Genomic DNA, 16,418 nt, shown 5'->3' with positions numbered 1-16,418 from the left:
GCGCGGCAGCCAGTAGCCAGCCGAGAAGGATAACATTGTCAATAAAGTTATTGCGAAAAAAATAATCGAACTCCAGCGGCCAGACACGTCCCATGCTGAGTAAGGGCGGGCGGGCGATACCACTTCGAAGAAAGGGGGGGGGGCGTGCAGACGTGATCATGTGCGCACTATGCGAACAGCTAGCTGTTACTTACACCACCCCCTATGAATGAGCTGGGGATGGTTTGCTCCCGGGTGTGGGTAGCGCTTCCGGTCTCACCGCTCCACTCAGTCACTTGGTGTGACCGGTACGTGCAGCGCTTAGTGGTCTCTGTGTCAGACGCAGCGTGTGCCTAGGTGTCACCAACATGGCCGAGCCCGAGGAGAGGAGCCTGGACGACTTCTTCGCCAAAAGAGACAAGAAAAAGAAGAAAGAGAAGGGAGGCTCTGGCGGCGCGGCCGGAGGCAAAGGGCCAGCGAGGCCGGCGGACGGGGCACAGGCTACACTAACGTCACTGAGTGCGCCTGCCAAGAGCTTCAGGAAGGAGAAGTCCGGCAGGAGCGAGGCGCAGGAGGCTCAGCAGGAGAAGGTAGGCGGTGTACGCCGGCTGCTCCGCACGTGTGGGCACAGCTGGCAGCAGCGTGCATGCCCAGTAATGTGACCGGCGGTCATTGCGCCTCCGCTTCCTGTGCAGCTGCTCTAGTTCTCCCCCTACCTGCACGGGAGGAGCGCTGAGCCGGGCGCTTCTGAGCGGCCTACCCTGATCGGTCAGGCGCCGTGTGATTGGCAGACGGCCGCACACGTCAGAGCTGCTCTGTCAGATGAGACGGATTTCAGTCATCTGTGGGAGATTTACACACATTAGACCACTGTCTGCTGAACCCGCCGATATCGATGGGTGCGGCTGACTGGTGGGAGATGTCTGCTCTGCACATCTGATTATGGACCGCCGATCACATCGTTCTCTCAGACAAAACATCGGCCAATATGTCTGCCAGCGGCTTCCCCTAGGGAACACGGGAGCGAGCTGCTGAACGAGCTTGTCTGTGTATGGGAGAGATGGCCAGATGGTTGGCGTGCATCTGATGGCCGTCTGTGTATGGGAGAGATGGCTGGATGATCGGCGTGTATCTGATGGCCGTCTGTATATGGGAGGGATGGCCGGTGTGTATCTGATGGCCGTCTGTGTATGGGAGAGATGGCCGGATGATCGGCGTGCGTCTGATGGCCGTCTGTGTATGGGAGAGATGGCTGGATAATCTGCGTGCATCTGATGGCCGTCTGTGTATGGGAGGGATGATCAGCGTGCATCTGATGGCCGTCTGTGTATGGGAGGGATGGCCGGTGTGTATCTGACGGCAGTCTGTGTATGGGAGAGATAGCCGGATGATCGGCGTGCATCTGATGGCCGTCTGTATATGGGAGGGATGATCGGCGTGCATCTGATGGCCATCTGTGTATGGGAGGTATGGCTTTATGGCCGGTGTGTATCTGACGGCAGTCTGTGTATGGGAGAGATGGCCGGATGGTTGGCGTGCATCTGATGGCTGTCTGTGTATGGGAGAGATGGCCGGATGGTCGGTGTGCATCTGATGGCCGTCTGTGTATGGGAGAGATGGCCGGATGGTTGGCGTGCATCTGATGGCCGTCTGTGTATGGGAGAGATGGCTGGATGGTTGGCGTGCATCTGATGGCTGTCTGTATGGGAGAGATGGCTGGATGGTTGGCGTGCATCTGATGGCTGTCTGTATGGGAGAGATGGCTGGATGGTTGGCATGCATCTGATGGCTGTCTGTATGGGAGAGATGGCCGGATGATCGGCGTGCATCTGACGGCTGTCTGTGTATGGGAGAAATGGCTGGATGATCGGCATGCATCTGATGGCCGTCTGTGTATGGGAGGGATGGCTGGATGGCCGGTGTGTATCTGATGGCCGTCTGTGTATGGGAGGGATGGCTGGATGGCCGGTGTGTATCTGACGGCAGTCTGTGTATGGGAGAGATGGCCGGATGATCGGGGTGCATCTGATGGCCGTCTGTGTATGGGAGAGATGGCCGGATGATCGGCGTGCATCTGATGGCCGTCTGTGTATGGGAGAGATGGTCGGCGTGCATCTGATGGCCTTCTGTATGGGAGAGATGGCCGGATGGTTGGCGTGCATCTGATGGCTGTCTGTATGGGAGAGATGGCCGGATGATCGGCGTGCATCTGACGGCTGTCTGTGTATGGGAGAGATGGCCGGATGATCGGCGTGCATCTGACGGCTGTCTGTGTATGGGAGAGATGGCTGGATGGTTGGCGTGCATCTGATGGCTGTCTGTATGGGAGAGATGGCCGGATGATCGGCGTGCATCTGATGGCCGTCTGTGTATGGGAGAGATGGCTGGATGGTTGGCGTGCATCTGATGGCTGTCTGTATGGGAGAGATGGCTGGATGGTTGGCGTGCATCTGATGGCTGTCTGTATGGGAGAGATGGCCGGATGGTCCGTGTGCATCTGATAGCCGTCTGTGTATGGGAGAGATGGCCAGATGGTCCGTGTGCATCTGATGGCTGTCTGTATGGGAGAGATGGCCGGATGGTCGGTGTGCATCTGATGGCTGTCTGTATGGGAGAGATGGCCGGATGATCGGCGTGCATCTGACGGCTGTCTGTGTATGGGAGAGATGGCCGGATGATCGGCGTGCATCTGACGGCTGTCTGTGTATGGGAGAGATGGCTGGATGGTTGGCGTGCATCTGATGGCTGTCTGTATGGGAGAGATGGCTGGATGGTTGGCGTGCATCTGATGGCCGTCTGTGTATGGGAGAGATGGCTGGATGGTTGGCGTGCATCTGATGGCTGTCTGTATGGGAGAGATGGCTGGATGGTTGGCGTGCATCTGATGGCTGTCTGTATGGGAGAGATGGCCGGATGGTCCGTGTGCATCTGATAGCCGTCTGTGTATGGGAGAGATGGCCGGATGGTCCGTGTGCATCTGATAGCCGTCTGTGTATGGGAGAGATGGCTGGATGATCGGCATGCATCTGATGGCCTTCTGTATGGGAGAGATGGCCGGATGATCGGCATGCATCTGATGGCCGCCTGTATGGGAGAGATGGCCGGATGGTTGGCGTGCATCTGATGGCTGTCTGTGTATGGGAGAGATGGCCGGATGGTTGGCGTGCCTCTGACGGCTGTCTGTGTATGGGATAGATGTCTAGATGGTCGGTGTGTATCTGACGGCCGTCAGTGTATAGGAGAGATGGTCGGCGTGCATCTGATGGCCGTCTGTGTATGCGAGGGATGGCTGGTGTGTATCTGACGGCTGTCTGTGTATGGGAGAGATGGCCGGATGATCGGCGTGCATCTGATGGCCGTCTGTGTATGGGAGAGATGGTCGGCGTGCATCTGATGGCCTTCTGTATGGGAGAGATGGCCGGATGGTTGGCGTGCATCTGATGGCTGTCTGTATGGGAGAGATGGCCGGATGATCGGCGTGCATCTGACGGCTGTCTGTGTATGGGAGAGATGGCTGGATGGTTGGCGTGCATCTGATGGCTGTCTGTATGGGAGAGATGGCCGGATGATCGGCGTGCATCTGATGGCCGTCTGTGTATGGGAGAGATGGCTGGATGGTTGGCGTGCATCTGATGGCTGTCTGTATGGGAGAGATGGCTGGATGGTTGGCGTGCATCTGATGGCTGTCTGTATGGGAGAGATGGCCGGATGGTCCGTGTGCATCTGATAGCCGTCTGTGTATGGGAGAGATGGCCAGATGGTCCGTGTGCATCTGATGGCTGTCTGTATGGGAGAGATGGCCGGATGGTCGGTGTGCATCTGATGGCAGTCTGTGTATGGGAGAGATGGCTGGATGATCGGCATGCATCTGATGGCCTTCTGTATGGGAGAGATGGCCGGATGATCGGCATGCATCTGATGGCCGCCTGTATGGGAGAGATGGCCGGATGGTTGGCGTGCATCTGATGGCTGTCTGTGTATGGGAGAGATGTCCAGATGGTCGGTGTGTATCTGACGGCCGTCAGTGTATAGGAGAGATGGTCGGCGTGCATCTGATGGCCGTCTGTGTATGCGAGGGATGGCTGGTGTGTATCTGACGGCAGTCTGTGTATGGGAGAGATGGCCGGATGGTTGGCGTGCATCTGACGGCTGTCTGTGTATGGGAGAGATGGCCGGATGGTTGGCGTGCATCTGATGGCTGTCTGTATGGGAGAGATGGCCGGATGATCGGCGTGCATCTGATGGCCGTCTGTGTATGGTAGAGATGGTTGCCGTGCATCTGATGGCTGTCTGTATGGGAGAGATGGCTGGATGGTTGGCGTGCATCTGATGGCTGTCTGTGTGGGAGAGATGGCCGGATGGTCCGTGTGCATCTGATAGCCGTCTGTTTATGGGAGAGATGGCCAGATGGTCCGTGTGCATCTGATAGCCGTCTGTGTATGGGAGAGATGGCCGGATGGTTGGCGTGCATCTGACGGCTGTCTGTGTATGGGAGAGATGGTCGGATGGTCGGCGTGCATCTGATGGCCGTCTGTGTATGCGAGGGATGGCTGGTGTGTATCTGACGGCAGTCTGTGTATGGGAGAGATGGCCGGATGGTTGGCGTGCATCTGACGGCTGTCTGTGTATGGGAGGGATGGTCAGCGTGCATCTGATGACTGTCTGTGCATGGGAGAGATGGCTGGATAATCTGCGTGCATCTGATGGCCGTCTGTGTATGAGAGGGATGGCTGGTGTGTGTCTGACGGCAGTCTGTGTATGGGAGAGATGGCCGGATGGTTGGCGTGCATCTGACTGCTGTCTGTGTATGGGAGGGATGGTCAGCGTGCATCTGATGGCCGTCGGTGTATGGGAGGGATGCCTGGATGATCGGCGTGCATCTGATAGCCGTCTGTATGGGAGAGATGGCTGGATGATCGGCTTGCATCTGATGGCCGTCTGTATGGGAGAGATGGCTGGATGATCGGCGTGCATCTGATGGCCGTCTGTGTATGGGCGAGATGGCTGGATGATCGGCGTGCATCTGATGGCAGTCTGTATGGGAGGGATGGCTGGATGGCCAGTGTGTATCTGACAGCCATTTGTGTGTGGGAGAGATGGCCAGATGGTCGGCGTGCATCTGACAGCTGTCTGTGTATGGGAGGGATGGCAGTCTGTGTATGAGAGAGATGGTCGGCGTGCATCTGACGGCCGTCTGTGTATGGGAGGGATGGTCGGCGTGCATCTGACGGCCGTCTGTGTATGGGAGGGATGGTCGGCGTGCATCTGACGGCCGTCTGTGTATGGGAGGGATGGTCGGCGTGCATCTGACGGCCGTCTGTGTATGGGAGGGATGGTCGGCGTGCATCTGACGGCCGTCTGTGTATGGGAGGGATGGTCGGCGTGCATCTGACGGCCGTCTGTGTATGGGAGGGATGGTCGGCGTGCATCTGACGGCCGTCTGTGTATGGGAGAGATGGTCGGATGGTCGGCGTGCATCTGATGGCCGTCTGTGTATGCGAGGGATGGCTGGTGTGTATCTGACGGCAGTCTGTGTATGGGAGAGATGGCCGGATGGTTGGCGTGCATCTGACGGCTGTCTGTGTATGGGAGGGATGGTCAGCGTGCATCTGATGGCTGTCTGTGCATGGGAGAGATGGCTGGATAATCTGCGTGCATCTGATGGCCGTCTGTGTATGAGAGGGATGGCTGGTGTGTGTCTGACGGCAGTCTGTGTATGGGAGAGATGGCCGGATGGTTGGCGTGCATCTGACTGCTGTCTGTGTATGGGAGGGATGGTCAGCGTGCATCTGATGGCCGTCGGTGTATGGGAGGGATGCCTGGATGATCGGCGTGCATCTGATAGCCGTCTGTATGGGAGAGATGGCTGGATGATCGGCTTGCATCTGATGGCCGTCTGTATGGGAGAGATGGCTGGATGATCGGCGTGCATCTGATGGCCGTCTGTGTATGGGCGAGATGGCTGGATGATCGGCGTGCATCTGATGGCAGTCTGTATGGGAGGGATGGCTGGATGGCCAGTGTGTATCTGACAGCCATTTGTGTGTGGGAGAGATGGCCAGATGGTCGGCGTGCATCTGACAGCTGTCTGTGTATGGGAGGGATGGCAGTCTGTGTATGAGAGAGATGGTCGGCGTGCATCTGACGGCCGTCTGTGTATGGGAGGGATGGTCGGCGTGCATCTGACGGCCGTCTGTGTATGGGAGGGATGGTCGGCGTGCATCTGACGGCCGTCTGTGTATGGGAGGGATGGTCGGCGTGCATCTGACGGCCGTCTGTGTATGGGAGGGATGGTCGGCGTGCATCTGACGGCCGTCTGTGTATGGGAGGGATGGTCGGCGTGCATCTGATGGCCGTCTGTGTATGGGAGGGATGGTCGGCGTGCATCTGACGGCCGTCTGTGTATGGGAGGGATGGTCGGCGTGCATCTGACGGCCGTCTGTGTATGGGAGGGATGGCCATCTTTGTATGGAAGGGGATGGTCAGCGTGCATCTGATGGCCGTCTGTATGGGAGGGATGATCGGCGTGCATCTGATGGCAGTCTGTATGGGAGGGATGGCTGGATGGCCGGTGTGTATCTGACAGCCATTTGTGTGTGGGAGAGATGGCCAGATGGTCGGCGTGCATCTGACAGCTGTCTGTGTATGGGAGGGATGGCAGTCTGTGTATGGGAGAGATGGTCGGCGTGCATCTGACGGCCGTCTGTGTATGGGAGGGATGGTCGGCGTGCATCTGATGGCCGTCTGTGTATGGGAGGGATGGTCGGCGTGCATCTGACGGCCGTCTGTGTATGGGAGGGATGGTCGGCGTGCATCTGACGGCCGTCTGTGTATGGGAGGGATGGTCGGCGTGCATCTGACGGCCGTCTGTGTATGGGAGGGATGGTCGGCGTGCATCTGACGGCCGTCTGTGTATGGGAGGCATGCATCTGACGGCCGTCTGTGTATGGGAGGGATGGTCGGCGTGCATCTGACAGCCGTCTGTGTATGGGAGGGATGGCCATCTTTGTATGGAAGGGGATGGTCAGCGTGCATCTGATGGCCGTCTGTATGGGAGGGATGATCGGCGTGCATCTGATGGCAGTCTGTATGGGAGGGATGGCTGGATGGCCGGTGTGTATCTGACAGCCATTTGTGTATGGGAGAGATTGCCGGATAGTCGGCGTGCATCTGACGGCCGTCTGTGTATGGGAGGGATGGCCGGATGGTCTGCGTGCATCTGACGGCCATCTGTGTATGGGAGGGATGGCCGGATGGTCTGCGTGCATCTGATAGCCGTCTGTGTATGGGAGGGATGGTTGGCGTGCATCTGACAGCCGTCTGTGTATGGGAGGGATGGCCATCTTTGTATGGAAGGGGATGGTCAGCGTGCATCTGATGGCCGTCTGTATGGGAGGGATGATCGGCGTGCATCTGATGGCAGTCTGTATGGGAGGGATGGCTGGATGGCCGGTGTGTATCTGACAGCCATTTGTGTATGGGAGAGATTGCCGGATAGTCGGCGTGCATCTGACGGCCGTCTGTGTATGGGAGGGATGGCCGGATGGTCTGCGTGCATCTGACGGCCATCTGTGTATGGGAGGGATGGCCGGATGGTCTGCGTGCATCTGATAGCCGTCTGTGTATGGGAGGGATGGTTGGCGTGCATCTGACGGCCGTCTGTGTATGGGAGAGATGGCCGGATGGTTGGCGTGCATCTGATGGCCATCTGTATGGGAGGGATGGCCGGCGTGCCTCTGACGGCTGTCTGTGTATGGGAGGGATGGCCGGATGGTCGGCGTGCATCTGACGGCCATCTGTGTATGGGAGGAATGGCCGGATGGTTGGCGTGCATCTGACGGGAGTCTGTGTATGGGAGAGGTGGCCGGATGGTTGGCGTGCATCTGACAACCGTCTGTGTATGGGAGGGATGATCGGCGTGCATCTGACAGCCGTCTGTGTATGGGAGGGGATGGCTGGGTGGTCGGCGTGCATCTGATGGCCTGTGTGCATCTGACGGCCGTCTGTGTATGGCAATGAGAGATGTCTGGATGATCGGCATGCATCTGATGGCCATCTGTGTATGGGAGGGATGGCCAGATGATCGGCGTGCGTCTGACGGCCGTCTGTGTACGGGAGGGATGGCCGGGTGGTCGGCGTGCATCTGGCCATGGCCATCTGTGTATGGGAGGGATGGAAGGATGATCAGCGTGCATCTGATAGCCGTCTGTATAAGGGAGGGATGGCTGGGTGGTCAGCGTGCATCTGATAGCCGTCTGTGTATGGGATAGATGGCTGGATGGTCGGCGTGCATCTGATGGCCAGATGATCGGCGTGCGTCTGATGGCCGTCTGTGTACGGAAGGGATGGCCTGTGTGCATCTGACGGCCGTCTGTGTACAGGAGGGATGGCTGGGTGGTCGGCGTGCATCTGATGGCCATGGCCATCTGTGTATGGGAGGGATGGCTGGATGGTCGGCGTGCATCTGACGGCCATCTGTGTATGGGTGGGTTTAGATATTGGTCTGATATCTGTCCCCTGCATACACATGAAGGTTTTGGGGGTGGATCAGCAGATAGTCTATTCTGTATGGGGGCCTCCCAATAGTCTGCAGGCAAATTGTTGGGCAGTAGAAAGTATTGAGAATTCAGAGATGCTTAGTTGTGATTTTGACAGCATTTTTGGTGAATGAAATTAACTTTAATAAGCAATGTCAGGGCTGTGGAGTTGAAGGTTTGGCTTATCGACTTCACAGCCTTGTTAAACATGTACTGTAACTAAATCACAAAGAAATGAACTAAAAAAATGGTCATTTTGAACGCAGCATATTTTATTGCTAAGGCTAGTTTCACACTAGCGTTTTGGGCCACAGCGCATGGCCGCCGCTAAGCCCCGCCCCTCCGGTCATCCCCGCCTAGTATCGCACACGGCTGCATGCGATCTGCACACCCTATCTTTAGCATAGGGTGTGCAGACCGTGCGCCAGTAGAATTTTGCGTGCGCTGCGCCCTTTTGACGGTGCTCCGAGCGCACCAAAATGCAACATGGTGCGTTCGGCACACCGTCAAAAGGGCGCAGCGCCTGCAAAATTCTACTAGCACACGGTCTGCACACCCTATGCTAAAGATAGGGTGTGCAGATCGCATGCAGCCGTGTGCGATACTAGGCGGAGATGACCGCAGGGGGCGGGGCTTAGCGGCAGCCGTGCGCTGCGGCCCAAAACGCTAGTGTGAAACTAGCCTGAGAGCAGAAAAAAAACCCAACATACCTTAGTGTCTTATTCTTTGCTTCTGTTCTTCACCAAATGATTTTTTATGAACTTCGGTAATAAAGGTGCACCCTGAGCATTGCTCTGCCCGCTGGTTGTGAATACCTCCACCTCCCTCACCAGTGAGGCTGTGTGCATACGTTGCATTTTTAAAGCGTTTTTGCCACTTTTTTTCCGCAGCGGGAAATCTTTAACAAAACGCTATTAAAACGCAACCCATGCAATCCTATAGGATTCCGCAGTTGCTGTGCCCATGCTGCGGATTTTACCGCTGCGGAAAGCATAGCGGTCAAATCCCTGCAGCATGTTCATTATTCTTGCGGAATCGCGGCGATTCCGCCACCATAGGATTGCATTGAAACGCTCACTTTACGCTTGTGTCTATGCCCACCATGCGTAAAGTGAGCGCTTCATGTGCAGAGACTCTCCTCCATTCCCTGTGTACCATATCCCTGTAAAAAAATGGAATTAAAATTAAAAAAGTGATATACTCACCCTCCGGCTGCCCCTGGAGTCCTTCCTGCCTCTCAGCCACGCTGCCAGCATCTTCCGGTCCTAAGGATGCATTGCGCGAATCACCTGAGTTGACATTGCGGTCTCGCGAGCGTGACATCATCTGGGGTGATTCTCGCAATGCATGCCTGGGACCGGAACGTACCGGGAGCATCGCTGAGGAGATTGGGGGCCGTTGGAAGGTGAGAATAACCATATTTTTTAAAATTATTTTGAACATTCTATCTTTTACTATTGACGCCACATAGGCAGCCTCAATAGTAAAAAGTTGAGTCAAACTTGTCAAGCACTATACTTGACAAATGTGACCAACCCGTCAATCACTTTTCCAAGCGATGCTTCAAATTGCTTGGCAAAGCGCCAGCATTCTGCAAGCTAAAAACACTTGTGTTTTGCAGGAAAACGCATGCGAAATCCGCATGCATTTTACCCGTGGCAAGGAGTTGCGGGAATGCTGCGGACATTTCCGCAGCATTTCTGCAACATGGGCACATAGCCTGACTGACAGCGCTGGATTGCCTGCAGCGAGAGCTGTCTGCAGAGAAAGCTGAGGCAAGTCAGCACTGTCAGTCACCTGGAGGGAGTACAACCATAAATCAACCATACAACCAAATCAGACATGCTCATCCCCGTAGCGCCTGGCCTGGCCAATCCACCTCTCCATTAGGACCAGAAGGTTCTCTGACCGCTGGGCTTTGTGGCTGGGTGAAACGGTGCATTATTGGATACGCATCTTGGAAGAACGAGACACCATCACTTCTGATCTTGATTTGGTGAACTTGAGAGAATGGAGGGTTAGGGTGTCCGATATGATATTTTACATTAGTATCAACCTTGACTGCAGTTTTTCTTTTAGGTTGCATAACGCCTATAGGCTATGTACCCACGTATGCAGAAAATTCCTGACTGAAAACCGGACTCCTTCACAGAAAACGCGTGTTTTTTTTGCATAAAAAACGCACTTTTTTTGCGTTTTTCCTGAGCGTTCCCAGTCTCATAGAAAATAGTTAGAAATGCGGATTTTTCCGCAAAATTACTGAGCATGCTGCGTATTTTACCGCAATGCGTTTTTTTCGCAGAAAAAAGGAGATTTTTGTGTACTCACCGTAAAATCTTTCTCTTAGCCTCTAATTGGGGAACACAGAACCATGGGTGTTATGCCGCTGTCCACTTGGAGGCGACACTATGCATAATCTGAAAAAGATTAACTATGGCTCCTCCTCTGCAGTATACACCCCTGGACAGCGTCGGCCTTCTCCAGTTTTGTGCAAAAGCATTAGGAGGAAATTAACAGAAATAACATAACCATGCCTGTAATAAGGCCACCATGTACAAGCTCAAAGAACAATATGAGAACTCAACCGTAACAACGGCCCGTAAGGGCAACAGGGTGGGAGCTGTGTCCCTCAATTAGAGGCTAAGAGAAAGAGATTTTACGGTGAGTACACAAAAATCTCCTTTACTCTGTCGCCTCATTGGGGGACACAGAACCATGGGACGTCCCAAAGCAGTCCCTGGGTGGGAAGCAATGGACGAATATTGTGCAGACAGGTCCCTAAACTTGGGGCACTGCCGCCTGCAGAACCAGTCTACCCAGGCTCGCATCCGCTGAGGACTGGGTATGAACTCTAGTGTTTCGTAAACGTGTGTAAGCTAGTCCAAGTGGCCGCCTTACACACCTGTTGTGCCGAAGCCTGGTGCCGAATGGCCCAGGAGGCCCCTACCGCCCGCGTAGAGTGTGCCGTGATACCGGTCGGAAGAGAATTGTTAAGGCGGTATGCCTCTTGTATGGTGGACTTGATCCACCTGGCAAGGGTAGCTTTGGAAGCTGGCAGACCCTTGCGAACGCCTTCCGGAAGAAGGAAAAGGGATTCAGACTTCCGGAAGGGTGCAGTCCTAGACACGTATATACGCAATGCCCTGATGAGGTCAAGCGTATGCAGAGCCTACTCTGTTGTGAACTCATTTTCTGCTCCACCAGTTCAGAGTTCTTCCGTTCTCCCTCTAGTGGTGATAGGAGGTAGTGAGGTTGGTTTAATTGGTAGTGATCTGCCAACTGATGAGGAGGATAAAGATTGGATCTCTGGAGTATCAGACTGGATATAAGACAGCCGACGCCCTATCCTGGTGCTGGTGATTCAGTCTGCTTCTCAGGTCTTGGACTTCAGCTCTGTTCCAGTCTTCTCAAGTTAAGATTGTTTTTGCTATTGTTCACACTTGCTCTGGTTGGTCAATTCAGTTTTTTGTGGTCAGCCAGCCCCTGCTGGGGTTGTGCTGAATTTCCACTCCTATTTATCTGTATTTGCCTTTTGTTCCCTTATTAGATTGGCCTCTTTTTGCTCTGTCTCAGAATGTCAGAGTGCTGATGTAGTGGGAGAAGTCTAGTGACTTCAGGGTTAATTTTGCTATCAGAAGTGTTGGACATTATTTTGGTAGGGTTTTTGGCAGATTGCAGACAGTGTCTTTACTTACCTGTCCTTTCTAGTTAGTCGGGCCCCATCGTTTGCTCAGCCTATTTTTCTGCCTTTGTTTGTGTTTGCATCTTGTTTCACCGTCAATACATGTGGGGGGCTGTCTTTCCTTTGGGGTCTGCTCTGGGGCAGTTAGTTTTCCTCTTTTCCTGCTTTAGGCTTATGTAGCTCTCCGGTTGTGACGAGGCGTCTAGGATCATCGTAGGTACGCTCCACGACTGCTGCTAGTTGTGTGGTAAGATCAGGGATCTGCAATCTGCATAGTTACCAACCTCTCTGGTTTTCTGAGACTTGGCTTGTGGTGTTTTTTCCTCCTCGGTGACCCATTCATAACACTTCTCCACTCTATGAACCGGGCAAAGGGATGGCAGTGAAATTTCCTCATTGAGGTGGAAGTTGGACACAACCTTCGGAAGGAAGGATGGGACTGTACGGAGAACCACCTTGTCCTTGTGAAAGGCTAGGAAGGACCGTCTGCAGGAGAGTGCTGACAATTCAGACACCCTGCGAAGCGAGGTGATTGCCACCAGAAAAACCACCTTCTGTGATAGAATGCGGAGTGGGACTTCCTTAAGGCCTCTTTCACACTTCAGTTTTTTACACTCAGTCACAATCCGCCAGGTTTTGAAAAAAACGGATCCTCAATTTTCTTTTGAGGATCTGTTTTTTTTCCCCATTGACTTCCATTGATGGCGGATTGTGACGGATTGCTGTCCGTTGCATCCGTTTTTTTTGAGGATCCTCCAAAAGTTGCTGTCCGTCACCATCCTCAAAGGTTTCAAAACGGAGCTTGCAACGTTTTTTCCTCTGGCGGATCCTCCAGACTCTCATTCTCTCACTCTCTCACTCTCTCTCTCTCTCTTAAAAACGGACAGGTGGCATCCGTTCTCATAAGTACTAAAACGGATCCGCCATCCGTCCTTTTGGCGGATTTTGACTGATGCAAAAAACTGAAGTGTGAAAGAGACCTAAGGGGTTCGAAAGGTGGTGCCTGCAATGCTGTCAGGACCAGGTTGAGGTCCCACGCTTCCAGTGGACGTCTGTAGGGGGAGCCAATCGGGAAACCCCCTGGAGAAAGGTCCTTACTTGCGGCTTGTTAGTGATGCGCCTCTGAAAAAGCACTGAGAGCGCTGACACCTGGCTCTTAAGCGAGCCCAGGGATAGCCTGGTGTCCAGGCCCGATTGGAGAAAGCCAAGGACTTTTGGGAGGGAATAAGGGAGTGGAATCTGGCAGCGAGATTAGCACCAGGTGAAGAAAGCTCTCCAGGTACGGTAATAAATCTTGGCGGAGGCTGGCTTCCGTGCCCTGATCATGGTTCTAATGATGTCCGTTGAGTCCTGCCTGGGTTAGAACCCAGGTCTCAAGGGCCACGCCGTCAAATTGAGAGCCCCTGAGTTCTGGTGGTAGAACAGGCCTTGTGACATAAGATCGGGACGGTCATGGAGACTCCAGGGGACGTCTGCTGTAAGTTGTACGACGTCGGCGTACCATGTACGTCTGGGCCAGTCTGGCGCGATCAGGATGTTTGGAACTCCCTCGTGTTTGATCTTCCTCACGACTCTGGATATCAGGGGGAGAGGTGGAAAGATGTACAGAAGCTGGAACTGGGTCCAGTCCTGAACCAGGGCATCTGCTCCGAGCGATCGCGGATCGCGTGTCCTGGTCATGAAGTTGGAGACCTTGGCATTGAGATGGGATGCCATTAGGTCCACGTCTGGGGTCCCCCAGTGATGGCAGATCTGTCGAAAGATTTCGGGATGGAGAGACAACTCTCCCGAGTCCATTCCTTGTCTGCTTCCCAGTTGTCCACACCCGGAATGTGGACCACAGAGAGTACCGACCTCGTGTCTTCCGCCCAATGGAGGATATGTGCCACTTCTCTCATCGCCTGGGTACTGCGGGTCCCGCCTTGGTGGTTCACATAAGCCACTGCCGTGGTATTGTCCGACTGTACTCTGATATAAGAGGCTGCCAGTAAGTGACAAAAGGCTCTCAATGCCAGGAAGATGGCCTGAATTTCCAAGACATTGATGGGCATGTTCGCTTCCACTGGTGACCACTTGCCCTGTGATGTAGGTGCACTGCACCCCAACCTGTCAGGCTCGAATCGGTGGTCAGGACCTTCCATTGACCTGAGAGGATTTTCTCGTTGCCAGTGAGGTTGGCTTGAGCCACCAGTGCAGGGACCTCCTAGTTGCCGACGATAGCCGGAACTCCCTGTCGAGGGAGAAAGGATTACTGTCCCAGGACTTGAGGATGGCTAGTTGAAGAGACCTGAGGTGAAACTGGGCAAATGGTACCGCCTCCATTGCTGCTGCCATCCTGCCGAGGACTCTCATGGCAAACCGGAGAGATCGGGGGGTTGCGGAGGAGTATGCGAACTCCTAGACGGAGATACAGTGCTGTTATGAATGGGTCACCGAGGAGGAAAAAACAAAACAAGCTAAGTCACAGAAAACCAGAGAGGTTGGTAACTATGCAGATTGCAGATCCCTGATCCTAACCACACAACTAGCAGCAGCCGTGGTGCGTTCCTACGATGAACCTAGACGCTTCGTCACAGCTGGAGGACTAAATAAGCCTAAAGCAAGAAAAGGGGAAAACTAAGTGCCCCAGAGCAGACCCCAAAGGAAAGACAGCCCCCACACATGTATTGACGGTGAAACAAGATGAAAACAAACACAGGCAGGAAAATAGGCTGAGCAAACGATGGAGCCCAAACTAACTAGAAAGGATAGGAAAGGAAAGACACTGTCTGTAATCTGCCAAAAACCCTACAAAAATAATGTCCAACACTTCTGATAACAAAATTAACCCTGAAGTCACTAGACTTCTCCCACTATATCAGCACTCTGAAATATTCTGAGACAGCAAAAAGAGGCCAATCTAATAAGGGACAAAAAAGCAAATTGGCAAATACAGATAAGAGTGGAAATTCAGCACAGCCCCAGCCGGGGCTGGCTGACCACACAAAAAACTGAATAGACCAACAAAATCAAGTGTGAACATTAGCAGAAAAACTTAGCTTGAGCTGACTGGAACAGAGCTGAGAACCAAGACCTGACAAACCAAAAGGAATCACCAGCACCAGAATAGGGCGTCAGCTGTCTTAAATCCAGTCTGAGATTCCTGAGGTCCAATCGTCATCCTCCTTTTCAGGTGGCATATCTCCACTGATTAAATCAGCCTCACTACCTCCTGTTACCACCAGAGGGAGCCTGGAAGGAGAACTCAACTGGTAGACCAGAAAATGAACTCACAACACAGTGCCTTGTCTCTGGGAAGGAACATCAGACCCCTGGAGGTGTCGAATAGCATCCCCAGGAAGGTCAGAGACTGACTCGGGGTAGTCGATGACTTTTAGAAGTTGACTAACCAGCCCAGGCGACTCCGTGTCGATTGTGATTGAGACGCTGACTGACCTCAGTCCTTGAAGGTGGAAGCCTTGATGAGGTCGTCCAGGTATGGAACGACTACTATGCCTCTGGAGTGTAGAACGTCCATGGTGGCAGCCATGACCTTGGTAAATGTTCTGGGAGCCGTGGCGAGTCCGAACGGGAGAGCCACGAACTGGTAGTGGTCCTGGTCAATTGCGAACCTGAGAAATCTCTGATGGGCGGGAGCAATCGGTATATGTAGGTATGCGTCCTGTATGTCTATGGAGGCGAGATATTGTCCTTACTCCATCGACTCAATGATGGACCGAAGGGACTCCATGCGAAAATGACGAACTCATACATGTTGAGTTGTTTTATGTCTAGTATGGGCCGGACGCTGCCTCCTTTCTTGGGGACTACGAATAGATTGGAGTGGAACCCTCGGAAACGTTTGGCCCCGGGAAACTGTACTACGACTCCTGCTTGAAGGAGAGAGGAAACCGCTTGGTGGAAAGCAAGAGCCTATTCTGGCGGTTTTGGTGGAACAGAGGAAGAACCGATTCGGTGGACTGTAAGTGAACTCTATCTTGTATCCGGAAGACACTATTTCCCTGACCCACCTGTCGTCTTTAATAGGCAGCCAGACTTGCTGAAAGAGTAGAAGTCGTCCGCCTATGGGTGGGGTGTCTTCTGGAGTTTATGAGCCATGATGAAGCGAAGTTCTGAGGTTTTCCTCCCTTGGGTTTCGCTTGGCCTGCTTTCGACTGCCAGGTCCTGTCCAGCCTCTGCACCGCCCGTGGGTTGCCCCTGCGTGGAGAGCGGTTACGATT

General features: G+C 53.9%; 1 protein-coding gene across 2 annotated transcripts in view; it reads left to right on the top strand.

The window, feature by feature from the left end:
* Window positions 1-208: 208 nt before the first annotated feature.
* Window positions 209-16,418, top strand: part of CDV3 (CDV3 homolog) — a 28,859-nt gene continuing 12,649 nt past the window's right edge. The window contains exon 1 of one of the 2 annotated variants that reach the window (XM_073569529.1): window positions 209-569. In XM_073569529.1, coding sequence (XP_073425630.1) covers window positions 348-569 — 222 coding nt within the window. In that variant the 5' untranslated portion in view covers window positions 209-347. The remainder of the gene's footprint in view (window positions 570-16,418) is intronic. The other variant, XM_073569521.1, reaches the window with a different exon arrangement.

The sequence above is a fragment of the Dendrobates tinctorius genome, unplaced genomic scaffold (genome assembly GCF_039654945.1).
Source record: "Dendrobates tinctorius isolate UK_male_01 unplaced genomic scaffold, ASM3965494v1 ptg000005l, whole genome shotgun sequence".
In the NCBI taxonomy this organism is placed as follows: domain Eukaryota; kingdom Metazoa; phylum Chordata; class Amphibia; order Anura; family Dendrobatidae; genus Dendrobates; species Dendrobates tinctorius.
This window is presented reverse-complemented; position numbering and strand designations above follow the sequence as displayed.